This window comes from Anoplopoma fimbria, chromosome 17, assembly GCF_027596085.1.
Source record: "Anoplopoma fimbria isolate UVic2021 breed Golden Eagle Sablefish chromosome 17, Afim_UVic_2022, whole genome shotgun sequence".
In the NCBI taxonomy this organism is placed as follows: domain Eukaryota; kingdom Metazoa; phylum Chordata; class Actinopteri; order Perciformes; family Anoplopomatidae; genus Anoplopoma; species Anoplopoma fimbria.
Window position 1 is genome coordinate 22117715 of NC_072465.1, and position 18502 is coordinate 22136216.

At 38.6% G+C, this 18502-nt stretch overlaps 2 protein-coding genes across 5 annotated transcripts; one reads left to right on the top strand and one right to left on the bottom strand.

Annotated features, from left to right (window-relative positions):
* Window positions 1–832: 832 nt before the first annotated feature.
* On the bottom strand, window positions 833–10604 carry ncoa5 (nuclear receptor coactivator 5). 4 transcript variants are annotated; one of them, XM_054616797.1, is made up of 12 exons: window positions 10449–10604; window positions 9254–9313; window positions 7302–7576; window positions 6992–7099; window positions 5956–6019; window positions 4184–4450; window positions 3982–4100; window positions 3490–3646; window positions 3120–3322; window positions 2806–3010; window positions 2515–2606; window positions 833–1854 (listed from the first exon to the last, which is right to left on the bottom strand). In XM_054616797.1, the coding sequence occupies exons 3-12, from the start codon at window positions 7468–7470 to the stop codon at window positions 1295–1297; spliced, it is 1944 nt and encodes a 647-aa protein (XP_054472772.1). In that variant the 5' UTR covers window positions 7471–7576; window positions 9254–9313; window positions 10449–10604; the 3' UTR covers window positions 833–1294. The 4 variants fall into 4 exon arrangements, with proteins under 4 accessions (XP_054472772.1, XP_054472771.1, XP_054472770.1 ...); XM_054616796.1 differs by having other exon boundaries at window positions 3120–3319; window positions 3982–4103; window positions 10449–10602; XM_054616795.1 differs by having other exon boundaries at window positions 3982–4103; window positions 10449–10602.
* A 2370-nt stretch (window positions 10605–12974) lies between these two features.
* capza1a (capping actin protein of muscle Z-line subunit alpha 1a) lies at window positions 12975–17550 on the top strand. The gene is made up of 10 exons (XM_054616800.1): window positions 12975–13064; window positions 14654–14717; window positions 14819–14870; window positions 14967–15030; window positions 15159–15365; window positions 15449–15528; window positions 15670–15748; window positions 15848–15919; window positions 16103–16165; window positions 16591–17550. The coding sequence occupies exons 1-10, from the start codon at window positions 13029–13031 to the stop codon at window positions 16729–16731; spliced, it is 858 nt and encodes a 285-aa protein (XP_054472775.1). The 5' UTR covers window positions 12975–13028; the 3' UTR covers window positions 16732–17550.
* The last annotated feature ends 952 nt before the right edge of the window (window positions 17551–18502 follow it).

The window sequence follows — 18502 nt, forward strand, 5'->3', positions numbered from 1 at the left end:
TCAGTTCAACCTTGAGTGCAAGTGGACGTTTGTGCCAAATCTGAAGAAATTCGTTCACAGTGATTTATCGTCACTTAAAAGATGTGCTGGTAGCAGATGATCTTATCTTTGGACCAAGCAAGGCTAGCTGTTTCCACCCATTTCCAGTCTTTGTGCTAAGCTAAGTTAGCCGGCTGCAGCTTCATATATCACCGACTCATTTAACTCTTGGGAATAAACGCATTCCCCACTTATTAACTTTTGAAAAATACAGTATTGATTTAATGAGTTACTGTCCAGGTTTGATTTTAATTTACTGGAGTTGTTAGAAACATTTTGTATGGATGCCTGACAATGTAATGGATGTAGATATAGATGATTATATATACAGCATACACACAAAGACACACCTGTATCAAATTTCAGTAATATGAAAATGCTTTTTTCATTCCAAAATGTTCATAACTCTTCCTTGATACTGTACCTAGTCTTATGGTAAAGCCGTAGTGTGTTCCTTTAAGTTTTGTGGGAGTGTGTATGTGTGTACATGTGCACTTGTAACTGCTGGGGGCGGGGGTGGGAGGGGGCTACGTGTAAATAAATCAAATACAGTTAGTGTGGAGGTGTTTTTTTTGTGTCAGTGTAAGTTAAATATTCTAAAATTTAAAAAAAGAAAGTATTATTCTCTATTGTGTTTCATGGTACATAAAAAAAAAAAAAAAAAAAAAAGAGGAAAAAGTAGTTTTATCTTACATTTCAAATGCTTATATCTATGGCTTCTGGCGATACCCGTTCCATTTTATAGATTTGTCAGCACAAAATGCAATAAACCAATACCATTTTATTACAGCAATTGTGTCTGGAGTTTTTAATCATGTCTTGTTTTGACACTGAAAATGTTACAAATTAAAAAGACACTGTGGAAAACTATAAAACACAATCATGGTGGGAAAAGAACCAAAGGAGTCCATCATAAACCAAAGTATACTGTACTTCACACATGCGACTGTGCCTCAGTTTAACTCACATGTAAGAAGAATTCATGAATAATTAACTTCTGGCTAATAACAATTGAAAATAGAGACTGTTAGGTAGTCTGAACAAGTCATGAAACTAAATTGTATAACCATTTAAATCAACTGAAGACAATACTTGGAAGAAAAAAAAAAAAAAAAAGATTAAAAGCTTTTACAAAACATCCAACCTACCTATATTACACAGCTGGAAAATTCACTGCACAGAGAATCGATGTGGTGTCTACTCGGGGAGAGGTGAACTCACATTAGGGGAGGAGTTGTTACTTCACTACAACCTATCAGTAATGTCGGGGGTACATGGACATCGGCGGTACCTGGCCCATGCTGGGGGGGGGCTGCTGAGAGGCTGCCGGGCTCACCAGGTGGTTCAGAGACGGTCCGCTCTGAATGAGGGTGTCCAGAGCTTTCTGTACACTCGGGTTGTCAAAATTGATACCTGAAGCAGACGAGGGGGGTCTCTGACCGCCTGGTGTGACTTGCATGCGTCCCAGTGGGGCTCCGTAACCCTGGGATACACCCGCAGAGGGGCCTGTCATGGATGGGCGGGGCTGGTTCTGGGAAGGGGGCGGGCCCAGGGAGCCGTAGGCCTTCGACTGGGAGATGGAAGGCGGGACTCCGCCGCCCGTTGGGACCCCGGTGCCGCTGTTGAACAGGCTGAGGATTTTAGCTTGCAGCTCCTGCTGGTGGTTTGGGTTAACGGAGGCGCTGGAAGCAGCCGACAGGCCGAGGTGGCTGGACTGCGGCTGTGTGAGAGCAGAGTGGGATGGAGGAGGCAGTCCTGTGGCCGAGGATGAAACGTCGTGGTGCACTGCTGCAGGAGCTGCAACATGGGCTCCAGCTGTGAGGGGAAAAGTGGAGAATTAATTACATTTTAATTCTACCATAAAATAACATTTATAGTTCAGAATTCACATTTATTTTCCGGTCTGTTAACAGAACAATCACATCCACATTGAATACGGTTTTGATTGCTGTAGTTGTTCTTCCTCTTCATGGTGGCGGTGATAAAAAAGATTAACTTTCAATGCCAATGTAAAGATTTGGGACAAAATCCACAGTCTTCATTTTGTAAAAAAAATAAATAATTGTGAAATCTGTCTGAAGTTAATGAGATTTCAGCGATCAGAGAGAGATTAGGTGGGTATCATACAAACTTCTTATCCTACAATCTTTTTTGCAGACTGTTTGCTTGCTGAGCTGCTTAGGAGGACTAGTGACAAAAAGAATACAATTAAAACTAAAAACATCACTTCTACTAGACTACCCACTTCATTTGTCTTACTGAAGCCTTATATTAAATTTCAGCTGAACTGTGTTTTTGCCTTGAACTGTAAATGCTTTTTATCTCTTTTCAGGGTCAGCATGTAGAGGGTGAATGATTATACTTTATTACTGATTTTAATGTCACTTGAGGATGGTTTTTAAAAAACAGACAAAAAAAAAAAAAAAAAGGTGAACCAATCCTTTAAAATCTGACTTTAAAACATTTTCCTCTCACCTGTGAGAGGGTCTGCAGCACTTCGTAGAAGACGAGCTCTTTTGTCCTTCAGGTAGGCAATGAGACTATCCATCTCATCTGGGGTTACAAATCTATTCAGCAACCACAAAGGAAAAAATATATATATACACATTATAAGAGGTGTGGATAATAGAAACCAAAAGGCGGACAAACTGAAATTGAAAGTTTTACAACATGGAACATTCAAATGAGGCATCACAGAAAAGTTCTTATTCTCCACAGCTCCAATCCTTAAATGTTCATTAAAGACACAAAACAAGATTTAAATACCTGTTTTCAGACAGCAGTGTGATGGAGGTGAGCACAGATATGGGGTGGCTCTCTCTGTCAGGCTCCCTGAGTAGCACATCGTCCGCCATCTTGGCAGCCTTTCTGGCGATCTCCTCGCGTTCTTTTTCACGGTTTTCAACTTTGTAGGTGTCATAATTGTGGGCGACCAGCATCATGGCGTCCTGCATGGGCATGTTTCGATGCTCTACGTATAAAACAAAAAGAGAGACACCTTTGAAATACTGCGCTCTTTGCTTTTGGAGGGACTTAAAGTGACCCCACCCCCAACAGGGGCCCACTGTCGCCTTGGTTACCTTGCGGTGTTCCGAACAAGATGTTGACGGTGCAGGACCGGTGGACCTGGTGCTGCTGGGTAATGATGATGGCAAAGGGAGTGCGGGCTCTGCCTACATCCTCGAGGGCCTGAGTTAGTGACACCTCTGTGTTGAGGAAGATCAGATCCACCACCATGCCCAAATCACGAACTTTACGTCCGACCGTTTCGGCATACTCCCTACAGTTGTTTGTGAAGCAGAAGTACACAAAGGCAGACACACACACAAACACAGACACAGGAGCGATATGAAATAAAAGCATGCCGTGTACTGGTCGAACATCTGCAATGACGTTTCTTGGTTCTGAGATTTTTCGTTTCCCGTAGAGAGAGCAAGAGAGTGGACATACTTTTGCGCCTTGTTGACGACAATCACGGAGCAGTCAACGGGACGGTCGGCGTCGTAGCGCCGCTGGAGTTCCTCGTAGTACTGACGGTACAGTTCATTGCGGCGGCGCTCTTCTGGTCGAGCGCGATCGTCTACTGCTGAGGAGAGGTTGGACGGGACTGGACGGAGAAATGACAGTTGAGTTCTCAGAAGTTGAACACAATTCTAAAGAGTCTAATAAAGCCTCAGTCAGGTGCAACTCTGACATCAATTATTATTACTTATTATAAATAATTAATAGTTTTTAACAACAAAGCCAGTTAGCAAAAAAAACAAAAAAACAGTAAAAAATGATAAGCAGAGCTCCAAAAAACAACAAGAGACTGGTCACATTTTTATATTCCATACAAATCAGGAAAATCCAACTTATCCAAGAAGAACAAAATCTGTCAATTAAACACAACCGTACTCTAATTAAACAAGACATTTGATAAGTACACTGTAGCACACATACCCTCTGGCTCACGGCGTCCGTTCCATGGATCTCTGTAAGGGTCCCTGTAGGGCTCATCCTTCCTCCGGTAATAGTCCTCGGCACCACTGCCACTGCGGTAGAACCGGTCATAGTCTTCTCTGCTGTAATGAAACATTCCAGGTTCAGACACAAAAGCAAACCACTTAATGCTGAGCTTACGCCTTACGATCCGGTGAGTCACCTGTATGCAGGATCCCTGGGGTCTTTGTCTCTGCTCTCTGAGGCTCGGTACCGGTAGTCGTGGTCACGAGAGTGGCCACTCGGTCTCGACTCCCTAGCCGAGTCCCTCCCCGAGTCCCTCCCGTCACGGCTGTCCCGAGAGTCTCGTCCATCCCGGCTGTCCCGAGTCTCACGCCCGTCACGGCTGTCCCGAGGTTCACGGGCATAAGCGGGTGAGCGTGAGCGAGGACGGGCCTCTTTGCTGTCCCCGTAACTGCCATACGTGGCCCTGAGAGAAGAGTTATCAATTAATACAAGGCAGGCTAGAGTCCAGGCTGCCTTTGAAATACTACAAAGGGTGTTTTTCTGTCCATGACTCGTGAGGACAGGCCGACGGTTTGTATTGAACATTTGAATTAGCCAGTATTTGTTCAATACGAAAAGATGGAACACATTTATTCGCACAACCGAAGTAGAGCAACAGAAAGCGTCTAACGTGTTCGCAAAGGGAACTAGCACAACTCAATCCAGGAGGTGATTCTGAGACGCGTCAACACGATGTTTTGAAAATGTCCAGGGATCCGTGTTCGCAACAATATCGATTTGTCGACCATTTGAGGTTCACCGACCATGAATCCAGCGCTTATAATGCACAAGTAAAAAACGGTTATTAAACATTTTTGAACAAGGCAGTTTATTTTTGCGAATTAAGCATTTGCTTCAGACGATTTGCGTTTTGTTCTTCGGTAAGCCACGTTCCCATGCTTAAAAAAAAAAAAGAAATCGGGTTATAAAAATGCACATTTGCATTTAGATTTTCTCATGAGAATAAACGAATAGAACATTTGAGGTCTTTGCGTTCAATAAATGTCTAGAAGGAAAATATTCTGAATTGCTTAGAAATGTCACCCGTTTCTACACATCAAGCTGTAGAAACGGAAGACTTGACCTTCGATATGAGTTCTTTGTATCCAAGAGGCAGTTGTGTTAAGCGCCATTTGAACTCTTCATGTTTAGAAATGGTGGATGTTTGCTCACTCCTCTGTTACCGTTAGGGGTAGATATACAGGGCCATATCTTCCAAAATCCATTTCTATGAAAGTCAAAATAATTTCCATGATGCGCAACTTAAAAGTGAGGCACAAAAGTGTGTTTCAAATTAAAATAAAAACAAACAAATCAATTTCTTTGACCACATTTTCCTGGCTAGTGCTGTACATCGCAACAGTTGAAGTTTTCAATATGCAACTGGATCATATAAGAACAAGAATCATACACATCGTTTGCCCTGGTCTGTGATCTTATGGCTGTGAATGACCGACTCCATCCCCAAAGCTCCCCAAAATTAACTTCTATGTGGACAACGTTGTGTCAGTTCCTCACATTAAATTCAGTTTTCCTCTACAAATCAAATTAGTTAAAAAGGTTGATTTGTAGGACATGAACCGGCTAAATAGATACGGGGCAGCAGGGTGGGACTAGCATTACGTTTCTTTCAGCTGGAAAGTTGCAAAATGTGCTTATGAAGATGAAATGCAGTGCAAAACCACACGGGCATTTAAGACAAAGACACTTGAAATAACATTCATTGGCTATTCTCTTTATTTCACGTATCTAGAATTTGAAGTGAAATTTGTCCCATGACCCGCCACAAACCCATCTTCCATTAAGCGGACTTCACCACTGGTGGAAATGACAGTTGAGGAAAAATGTTATACGCTTTTGTTTTTTTTTGTATTAACCGGCACCTCAGAGGTGATTGTAGTTCTTTACACCAATTTCGCGTTACTTTACCTTCGTGGAGGGCTCTGCTGGGATTGAGGTTTAGCTTGCCGTCGCTCCACTGCCATATTTACATCTGAAAATAAATGAATCCAAACGTTGAACATAACAGTAACAGGTTAATCAGTTTCTTTTCACGCAGAACGGAGTGGCCGCGTCAATACCTCCACGATCCAAATGAAATTGAGCTCCAAAATCTGAGCTTGAAAATCCAAACTGGACGAGAGTCAAAATGCAGCAAAGCGAGTTTCCGAATCTGTCGAATTGAGTTCAAGATGAACAAGAAATGAAGGAGTTCTTTTGTGGAATAAAAAAAAAAAATCGACTTAACACTTGCAAAACTTGAACGTGTAAATTAGATTTTTCAACTTGAAAATTTTGCTTTCAGAAATAACCAAAAACGCAAGTTCTCGACTTGAGTGACATTTTAATCCATTTTGTAGGAAATTAACAGTTTTGCAATAAAACAAGAGATTTCAGAGATTCGGGCTTTGCCAGAATTTAATAATGCACTTGTTTATTATACTTTGTATGCCAATAATGAAAATACAGAAAGAAAGATTGTAGGTGGAAAAAAAGAAAATCAGCATTCCAAAAAAGAATCAGCATTCCTAAAAATCCTGATCTGAGCTCCCTCAAATAAAACCAACACTTTTTTTTTTTTAAGGCTCAACTTTTATCATCATTGTTACGGGCATTTGTTTAATGAATGCAGCATATCATATCACTAAAATACCTGAAAATCTATTTAAGACTTAAAAGTTTATCCATCGACATTAAGGTAATCTTTGGCTTTCATATACAACCTTTTAATACAGAGTGAAATTTGTTAATCTTTAATTGCTGCTTTGTTGGCATTTTCTTTTTCACCAAATCCACAAAAATCATGATCATCTTCAGGATAAACACCATGCCCAATCATTGAAGGTTTCACACACACAAAACAAAAACTTAACCTTTCATTTATTTTGTTGTGTAGCTCTCTGTACACCAATCTTAACCTATCCTCTGTAGCCAGACAATCACACCCACTGCAGTTAAGGCTTACCTATTTTATAACCTTTATATATTCGACCCTTTTGGCCAGACTTTGCAGCTTCGGCTTCCTCAACACGTTCAAATTGTACAAATCCGAACCCACGAAACATGGACACGCCTGGAAGAGGAACATTTAAAGTGGTACAGTCTTAGGTTCATTTTGAAGAACATTTTGGATACCTACCCACTTTAAAAAGTTATCAGTAAGGGCATCCTTACATGCTTGAATTTCATGAACAAAACACGACGCTTGATGTTACGAGAAATGATGAAATTATTGTCATGGAATAAACTATTTGCTTGTATTGTGTTTTACTGACCGATTATCTTCCCATACGGGCTGAACAGGTCTTCCAACTCCTTCTTTTCCATGTCGGAGGTCGGCAAATTCCCAACAAAAATCCGTCTCTCCAAATCTCTAGGATCATTACTGCTGCAGGAGCGTGAAAAACGCCCCGGAGATGGGCTGAGGCTTCGTCGGCGAGACATGACCTGATTCAAAGTGGTTTACCGGTTTCTTTCTTCGTGCGTCTCAAATGCTGGAAAAAGTTTGGTTTGTTCGCTTATCAGCGTCTTTAAATTGCCGTCCAAATTCCTGAAACATGTCAGTGAGTTAAGAGAAGAGATAAAAATGTCTTGGAGGGATGAAAAGTTTCAGCAGTGCAAAAAAGTTTCAAATCAAAATCACATCAAGGTTCAGACAATGGAAATGCTGTGGAAAATAAATTTTCAAATGCAGAAAATTTGAAACAACCCGTGCTGGTTAAATCGCAAATTCTTCCGAAACGTTGTGTTTAAAAAAAAAAAAAAAAAAGACGTATATGAATGTGTCCAACATTTCTTTGGTGCTAATTTGCATAGCAGGGTTTTATTAGATTTAACGCTGCACTGGACTTTTACGTATGCGAGAGCACGCCTTGAAATATGGCACAAAGACAGCGGCAGGATTAATGATGAGCATATTAACAATTTTCCCAAACTGAAATAATGTGGTGAAAACGGAGTAGAAAAGATGTTGTCCGGTTTTATAAAGCTAGAGATACAAGGAAATGTCTGAGGTGGTGGACTGGTAGAGACTGTGCCAACATATATATTAGCTACAGGATTTATTCCAGTATATAGCATAAATCTAGCAATGACAATATATAAAATGCACCCTGACTCTTTGAGTGTTAAACCAGATAGCATACGCTTCCATTTTATGATTAACTAAGCCATGTAAAAAGACATGGTGGGCTTCGAAACAGAAAATGGCTTTAAGTCGAAGGTGAAAACACATTTCACGATATGCAACGCAAAGTAGCAAACATTTTACGCAAAACGAGATACGCAACGTTAAACTGCAGTTGTGAGAAGAAGTGGAGGAAATGGCACCGATGCCCACAGAGTGCCCACTGTACAGTGTGATGAACTCTGCCTCCACTACTTAAAAATGGACTTTTGGCAAATAAGTCACGATAAATAGGCTTTGTTGGTTGCGTTTGTTAACAACGTTCAAGGTTGGCTCTTCCTCTCCAGCTCAAAGAGAGCTACGATGCTCGCCAGCGGCTGAAAGCCAACACCAGATTAATTTTCGGTTTGAACAAGTTTGGCTCCACTTGGCGTTTGGCCTCGCTTTATTTGTGTCGTTTCGGCCGTGCATCCACCATTTTCATAGCTTCCTCTGGATGCGTGTTGACGATCCGGCAACTGGTCGCTACGTTTTTAGAGGATGTTGATGCCCAGAAATGCGCTGAACACAACAAAATGAAGTTTTTAAGTTTAGGGTTACTTTGCTCATACCAACTTTGCCCAAAATTGTTAGGCTACCAGAGCGGCTGATAGAGTTTCATTTCATTTTTGGCAAGAAGTTGTGCCCCTTCGGGTCTGTAAGGTTTCACTAACTAGCAGTGCAGAAGACCCTCATAGCCTACATATCGAAATACAGCGGTCGTTCAAATTATCTTCTTCTGTTGAAATGGTAAAAACATCTTGAGGAAATTCGCATCGATGAAATTAAATTGAGGATTTCCGATCATCTCAAATGCCACGGTAGAAATGTTTTCTTCAATGAAACGAATGATGTAAATGTCTTCGGGATAAGTTGACGTCGATAAGCTGCCAACATGCCACAGTACAACATCATTTCAGCACAGAAAAAAAAAAATGTTTTCATACCAAACATACATGCATTACAAACCTGTTATAATAAAGTGAGAGCATGTGTGTTACATTACAACCCTGGTTATAGATAATGTAAATAATGTTTTTTAGGGAGAATCCCTTTACATACCTTAATTTGAACCTCAATGACCGGGATTCTGTGTCCACATAATTTAGAGACCCTGAGTGTCTGTGAGGGAGAAAAAAAATAAATCAATAACAATTCAACACAGAAAAGAAAAATCACTTGAAATGCCCCAATAAAAATGATTATCAGATAATATGGTTTATTTACAAGTACAGTACCAGTCAAAAGTTTGGACACACCTTCTCATTCAATGGTTTTTCTTTATTTTTTTCTACATTGTATGTTACACTGTATGTTGCGTGACATAAAATCATAAAAGACAATTTAAAAATAGAAAATCTGACAGTAAAATATGTATTTTATGGTCAAACAAGTATGTTATTAAGTGTCAATTGTGTATCAAGATGTCCGTAGTAGCTTGATACTATTGATTAATGTCTCCCAAAGCAAACATCAGACAGGAAGAAGAGGGTTGGGAAAAGGTGCGACTCATGTTGATTTAAAGTCATGACTAACATCAGAAAGTTTTGGCCAACCCTAAATTAGTATTCATAACAAATCTCCAAACAACAACCTTATTTACAAATAATAAACAAAAACAAACACTCATGAACACAGCAATCCTACATGACTGCATAGACACCATTTTAAAAAAGGTAAATGTTAATATCTATTGGTTTAAAGTTAACAAAACGATCAAACCAGTTCCTAACTTGTGTAACTTTGTTACTGTTTGACTCAATGTGTGACATGACCTCGAGCACTTTCATTACAAAATGATCTGCAAATAAACACAGAACTGCCAAGAGCAATTCAGTAAGTAAACTCCTAGGAACCAAATGCAGTTAAAAAGAGTGAATTTCATTCATGAAAAAAGGGTCCAATCTAGAGAGGTAAAAGAGAGAAACTCCTCTGCAGAAAGGCTCATCTTAATGCCTGATAAATGCAAATTAAACAGGTGTATCGATTCATGTGCTGGACAGATATGTGGCACATGTAAAGCAGTGTGTTGCCCTGCAGGTCATCACCTATATGTGGTGGTTAAAGCCCACGAGGGGATGCTGGTCTCTGTACGTAGCCAGGTTAGCGTCGGCTAGCTGCTTAGCATTAGCATAGCGATGTGGTATCGTAAAGCAAACTAGGCTAGCGACGCGGTTACCAGGCCTACTACGCGGAGGTGTACGACATCCCTGCAGGTGTCGGTGTAATGCAAACAGCAGAGCAACTATTGACCCACCTTGAATGTGAATTTTGATCACGGTTTACAGATTATCAAGGCTGAGCGCAGGTGCTAGCAATTTCGCTAGCTTCTCACAAAGCCGCTCTTCTTCTTCTTCTACTTTACGGTAGCTGTCGCGTCTTCTTCTTCTACTTTACGGTAGCTGTCGCGTCTTCTTCTTCTACTTTACGGTAGCTGTCTCGTCTTCTTCTTCTACTTTACGGTAGCTGTCTCTTCTTCTTCTTCTTCTTCTGCGGCCACGGTTACTATTGTGCATTGAACTTACCCCCTACTGGTTACTTGTAGAATATACTGCTTGTGTTGATACTATTTTCATTTACCTCATATTTTATATATATATATATATATATATATATATATATCTTTATATTGATACTTTTTTAAACAGGAGCGACAGCAAGCACTCAAACTCATACTACTACTACTACTACTACTACTACTACTAATAATAATAATAATAATAATAATAATAATAATAATAATAATAATATGATATTTTATATATGATGATGATGATGATATTGATATGATGCAAGATCAAATCATAATAATAATAATAATAATAATAATGTATTGGCAATGCACCAATAAACTGGATGCCAACTGCCATAAAAGCATAATAATAAGAAATTGCTCTCTTTTCATGTATTTCAGAGATTTGCATCACAGTGCCAGTTCTCTATTGAAAACAACAATAACATTTGTGTCCGAGTACATCTACATTTATGGATAAAACAATCACCTAGAATAAATAAAGTATTCAACAGAAACTCAGTTTTCCTATCCCTCACTATGATTCCAAATATAATATCATTTCTGGAAATATTTTGTATTCTAGCCAATCATACTTATCACACCAGAGAGTATTGCTATTAAGAGGGAATACAAAGAAGTCATCCATTGTTTCTATTGCATCATCACAGAACACACAGCTATGGTGATCAATGTTGAACCTTTGTCTAAGGAGTTCTCCTGAAGTATATGTATATATATATATATATATATATATATATATATGTATAATTCTCACCAACTTTCCAACTGTGAAATATCCCACCAAAAAATGTACAGACCTCTTTTTGGAAGCCACCAGTTTTGTTTATTCTTTAAACCTAAAATATAGTATCTCTTACTTTGCAAAACCAGATGATGGCGCTCTTGAACATTTGATTATTCTCATTATTTCATTGCTACATTTTTCATTCCCAAAAATAAACATTCTGAATAAAGTTTATACATTTTGTCTTGGACTTTAACTATCCTCTCAACTCACTTACATTTAGTCATCTGAACTACCAAAGCTAAAAGAGAATTTAAAAAGAAAAGAAAATGATTGAACCTTATTACTTAATATCACTGATTGATTTTTCTTTCATAGCTGTGTTCCGCCTATCTTATCTATTTTATGTTATATTATCTAAATATATATATATCTATCTATAGATAGATAGATATAGATATATCTGTATATATATTGGCCATCCCTAATGCACCCTAATGCATTGTTTACACAAACAAACTAATTTAGGCTTTCAATTTTCATTCATAAAATAAAATACAATCCGGTTTAGAAGAACCATGGTTGTCAGTGCCAACTTTAAAGTAAAATTAACTATAAACATAAACTATCTGTTTGCCCTGTCACACCAGCTTGGAACAACGTTTTAAGAGACTTTATAAAAACCAATAATTCCGATTTGTGTGGTAAATTATATATTTAGCAATGTTGAAAGTAGTCTCTGTTGTCGTTATCTGAACTCTATGATGTAATACATAATCGTGTCAATTAAATAGCTTTATTATAAAATACAAAATAAAAACTGACAGCAAATGTATACTGTGTATAAGAAGATAATATAGACAAACACATCAGCAGAGTGTCTCAGATTACACCTAATCACATGCTGTGGAACTTCTCCATGGGCTGGGCTAATGCTGCGTTCAAGTCATATCGGAGGTGTCGTAATTAGGAGTTCCATAGTGTAAACAGCTTGAATGTAAATATATAAAACATAATGAAAACTACTTAAATAGCATATAATTATAAAATCTCCCAAATAAGCTTTTCATATCAACACGGTGTGTGTCGTTAAACCCTAAATAAACATAGATACCGGTCGTCTGTCCCATCCTTCCCACACGTCCTGAACGCTTCATAGTTGCCAGATTGGGATATTGTCAGCTTCCGTTTATATGTGCAAGTAAAATTGCAATAAACATTTATTTATAAAGATAAATACAAATTCATTGTGAGCTTCACTTTAATTTTTTTAAATAATTTTTTAACACATTTATTCAATTTTTCAACTCAGTTAAAAAATATCTGAGAATTAATTATTTTAAAAATATATATAATATAATGTTGTTTTTTATTATTTCGCCTTTCATGCAAACATGTATTAATCTAAATAGTTTCTAGTTAATTTAATGAATGTATTGCACATTCAGCATTCATCACAGACAGTGAGCTCCGACACCACGGGGGTAGTTTCCCCGGTTGGGCTTGTGTTTGTGCAGGGAGGAGTCACACATACCTGGCAACATCGACAGTCTCTGCTAACACTTCATTGAGCCAAGATGGCAGATTTCGATGAGCTCAGCGATGAAGAGAAGGTATTACTTTATACAAATTCATACTGTGGTTATTCTATCACCCTTTGCATTTGCCCTGTAATACAACAATGCTTTATGAAACACTTACTATGTTGCATTAAATGCAAAAAAAAAAAAAAAAAGTGTTGTATTTGACAGCTCAGGATAGAAACTGTTCACTTGCATGGTGTTCATGTGCACAAACACATAATGTGACTTATTATTATTTATCTGAGTCTGACCGTCTTTGATTGCAAAATACACATGTGTGCAGCTGAGTTTGATGTCTGATTTAAGGAGTTATGCATAGTTGGAAATGATAAGTAAACGTCAATGCTAAATGAAAGGAAGTAGATGTACTTCCTGCATTTACAGTGAGGATCATGGCAGTGCATCGGCTGTGTAAAACACCACCCACACCCAGTTTACTGTTACTGACTCCAGCTGCTCATACTTGTCCTTCATAACAGCAGAAGTTGAAGTTAGTCCCTCATGTTAGACCAGTGTGCAGCTCTTTTGTGTTTATCTTGTGTGTCTGTAACTTCTGGCACTACACTCATGTGTTAGATGCTGTCTCAATGCAGTGTCACTGGGGCTTGGTGGTTCTTCCCCCTGCCTCATGCTGCGACATGTTGCAAAATAATGCTTTGCATTCCTAAAGCTGATGGTGTGACAGGAGCGTACACCTCCAAGCATTACTGCAAAGAACCTTTAGAATAAATGTAAACAAGTGGGTGTAGTGAAATCCCCCATTTGAATCTTTTATTAGATATTTATCCTGCTAGTATCTTCATCAGACATAAGCTGAAATGGTTGGACTGCGTGGTAGAGAGCCTGAGCCCTGGAGGGATTTCTGGGCTCTGAATGGAGCAACTTTTTTCTCGAGTACAGTCAAATTAGGTTATTCATTGTTAAGCCCCTCTGTCCTTTCAGCTGGAGAGCCCATTGTAGGTCAATGCCAGCTGCAGCCTGGAGGCTAAATAACACTGTCTGCATGACAGACAACATCACTGGCACAGCCGAACTGTAATGTGGCAGTGACATTAGGATGTGGGACTTATTGAAGTCCTGAAAGTCACAAAGGAGTAAAGGGTTATGGCAACTTTGCTTCCACCTTTCTGTGAGCGGCCTGATTTGTTTGTATCTCTTCCAATAACAGTCCTTACTTTGTATTACCATTTGAGAGCACACGTACCGAAGTCCTCGCCCTGTGGCTTTGACACCACATGCTTACACTTGCATTCTGGCTGCTAATAAAAGCCCTTGGGGCGACGTACCCTGTTTGCCATCTAAGGAGTGGCCAAAATAGAGCTAACAACCCTGCGGCCAAGAAAGATAGCAGACGGCTCTCTGCTTCACTCTAGTGGCTATTTGCAGGGTTTTTCACTTCTCCTAAACGCCACCTACTATATCTCAAAGGAGAATTAATTGGCTAGATTTTTCCCCAAAAAGATGCACTAGATTTGGCAAGAGAGGAGACTGTTGTTTTTCTGTTCTATCACAGTTTATTTAAGCAAGAAGGGATCCAAAGCGATAAGTTACACACTATGTTAAGTGATAATGTGTTGTCTCTTTTAAGTTGTATGACAAGATTTTTTATTTATTTCTAGGTGCGTATTGCAGCTAATTTTGTGATGCACTCTCCCCCAGGAGAGTTCAATGAAGTCTTCAATGGTGAGCATGATTTGAGAGTCACATCTTTAGGACTACTTCCGTTTTAATGCGATTGATAACAATATGTTAAAGCTTTTCTTATGTTCATTTCTATTTTTCAGATGTGCGAATACTGCTCAACAATGATAATCTTCTCAGAGAGGGCGCAGCTCAGTAAGTTTCATAATTTTCTTTTTTATATGTAGTAAAAAAAACAGTGATATTCTGGATGTACATGCAAATTGTGGTTGTGTTCTTTTTTTGATATAGTGCCTTTGCCCAGTACAACATGGATCAGTTCACCCTGGCCAAAATTGATGGATATGAAGATCAGGCAAGCTTTTTCTTAAAGAACTTTCAGGATCGTTTGCCTTTCTCATTAAACCCACTCAAAATGTCATCATTATTCTACGTTATGAAGCTGATTCCTGAGTTAAAGGCCGGTTTCTCTGTTCCCTGAAGGTCCTGATAACGGAGCATGGAGACCTGGGTAATGGCCGCTTCTATGACCCTCACAACAAGATCTCCTTCAAGTTTGACCACTTGAGAAAGGAAGCCAGCGACCCCAAGCCCCATGATGGCGGGTCAGCTCTCAAGTCTTGGAGAGACGCCTGCGATTCTGCCCTGAGGGCCTACGTCAAGGAGCACTACCCCAGTGGAGTGTGCACCGTAAGATTTCTCTTTCCTCAGACAGCCATATTTAGCATTACTCCCAATGAATCACCCACTCATCATGTTTTCATCTGCTTCAGGTTTATGGGAAAACAATTGATGGCCAGCAGACCATCATCGCTTGTATTCAAGGCCATCAATTTGAGCCTAAAAACTTCTGGTAATTTGATTGAGGATAATGATCTAATTTTAAACTTTCTAATCAAATTCACTTAGACAATTATGTTGGTGCAGCACAGAGGCAGTGTGTTATGGTTGTAGGTATTTTCAAGTGTACTTTTTTTACTTTTTCTGTTTCCAGGAACGGTTGCTGCCGGTCTGAATGGAAGTTCAGTGTCTCGCAATCTACAGCACAGGTGGTCGGAGTGTTGAAACTACAGGTATGTTGAGTAATTAATGGGTGTAGTTTGAACTTAGCTGTTAAAAGTTTTTTTTTTTTTTTTACTGTTGTCGTGCATCTGCTCTTTCCTTGTTTCCAGGTACATTATTATGAGGATGGAAATGTGCAACTGGTCAGCCATAAAGATGTACAGGAATCACTGACTGTGTCTGTAAGTATGTTAACTTGTTTATAGTTTGTCTATTTTAAACTCTGGAGTGATATAAGAAAACTGAAGACTCTTGTTTAACCAGTCAAGTAGAAAAAACATGAATGGATTTATTTGATTATTTTATATTTGATGTTGATGATTGTTTGAGTCGTTTAATTAACCTGTGAATGGTTGTTTTGGCAGAATGAGAGCCAGACTGCAAAAGAGCTTGTGAAAATTATTGAGGACGCAGAGAATGAATACCAGGTAAGTGGCCGTTAAGGATAACAAGAGATGCTCCCTGTATGTAAATAAAACATTTTATTATTGTTCCATGCACTCGTATACAAGACACAACAGTTGCATGTAAGCCAGATGCAGAATACTGCTTATACATTTTCAAACACCGCCACAAAAGTCAAAAAATCTATTTGAAATATTGTCAAAACATGTATTGTATAGACATGGATAAATTAGAATGAATAGTAATTGTTAAACGAATAAATGCCTTTTTTCTAGGTTAGCAAATTTAAATGCTTTGACATTTAACAGATATTCCAATTTTTGATAATCTGTACACCAAATTATCATGCCATGTCATGGAAAGTGTGATCGCTTAAATCTTACAAGTTCGTACAACACAAAAGTAAATGTTACTCATAACTGACATTCTCATCTTTGTTGTCCTTCAGGTGGCCATCAGCGAGAACTATCAGACCATGTCGGACACCACGTTCAAAGCCTTGCGCAGACAGCTCCCCGTCACCCGCACCAAGATTGACTGGAACAAGATCCTCAGCTACAAGATTGGCAAGGAGATGCAGAACGCTTAGAGTACAGACGCTGTTAGGTTTACAACAAGCAAATTGAGAAGAAGCTGATGCTCGCGCACGTGTGACGCAACGTGACGTACTGTATGTCCTGCTAAAACAGACATTTCTTTGGGAAGGGGTTTAACAGAGAATGTCAGCTTCCGTTATGCACTACGAGGAGACGTCTTCATTTTACAATGACATTGAGTGGCGTAAATGTCGCTCATTTGCAAAACTATAACTTAAAAAAAGAAATAATAATAATGCCTTTAGTAACACTGTGAAAGTTTGGGTAGTTCTCTGCTATTCAAATTCTCAGTCACATGTTAAACACACACAGTTTCTGATCCCTCAGTGCTTGAAAATGGACACGCATTCTCCCAAAACCCCTTGAATTTCATGTAGCAACTAATTTACACTCTCTATAACATAACTGATATTCTCCAAGAGCTTCCAATACCTCCTATAGTTTTTTATTAACAGAGGGCAAATACTGTATGCAATCCGATATATTAACTGAGCGAAACTTGAAGGCACCAAATTATACATCTGAAGATCTCATCTGTTGAGACATATGCATCCCTCTGATGCAGAGTTGTAGCCAAAGCATACATGTTCTTTCTTTAACCATTCTCCTACCACATTTTTTTGTCTTCCCTCTTGAAGTTCTTTCACTTCTCCTTGTCGTTGGTGATAATCCCTACATACCGCCCTGATCTGATACAGTATTGGTGTTCTCCTGAAAGCTGTTTGCCTTTAGCTTTTGCTATATTTTTTTATACAAACTGTAAGTACATTTACATTTATTAATCATGAAATAAAAATATGATCTTCAAGCAATGGTGATCACTTGTGTTTTACATCATGTATGGATTTTCTGTAAGAGAGCCTGGACACCAGAGGAGGACTTTACAGCACTTCTTATTTTTTTTAAGACTAATTTGACTGCTTTTTTGGCAAAGAAAAACTGTATTTATTGAAATGAAATAAACCATAGTATTCAACATTAGAGGGACATTCCTGACCCCAGCTCATAGTGTAGCGAGATACAATTTGAAGAGGATTTTGTTATTTAGATTGATAAATAACATTTGTGAATTTAATAGAAACTCTCACTCTCACTTTGTTAAGTCAGATTTGAGGTAGTTGGGGTTGTCCTGGGGAATTTGGACCAATGACATCCATAGTTTGTCATGGATGCATAAATATATTTCACAAAAGTATCATATTTGGTAGGGGCATGTTCAAAATATGTAAAAAAATTGTTACAGAAAAAAAATCATTGAGTTTGCGTTTTAATGAAGCATATACAGTATGTCACTGAACACTGTATTTGTTATATTACATATCTTTTCTTTACATTTCATTTCACATGTCAAATGCAGTATGTCAATTAAGAATATAATTCTGCTGTTTCGATGTGGCTTTGTGTGTGTGTTAGCTAGTACATATTGTGAGCTTCTATCCATATTTAATTTTAATTACAGCTGAAATAATTAGAGGATAAATCGATTAGTTGATATATAGAAAATTATTCAGCAACGATTTGGAACTTCAATTTGTCTTTCAAATCATTTTTGAAGCAAAAACATCAAATCATTGGTGGTTCCAGCCTCTCCAGTGTGAGTCCTGACTGATTTAACTTTTTTAACATCATAACAAACCTAGTATGTTTGGGTTTTGGACTGTTGGTTGGTAAAAAAAAAAAATCAGAAGTCATCCTTTTGATAAAAGATATTGTGAGATATTTTCTGCCTATTTTCTGATCATTATAGACCAAACAATTAATTGA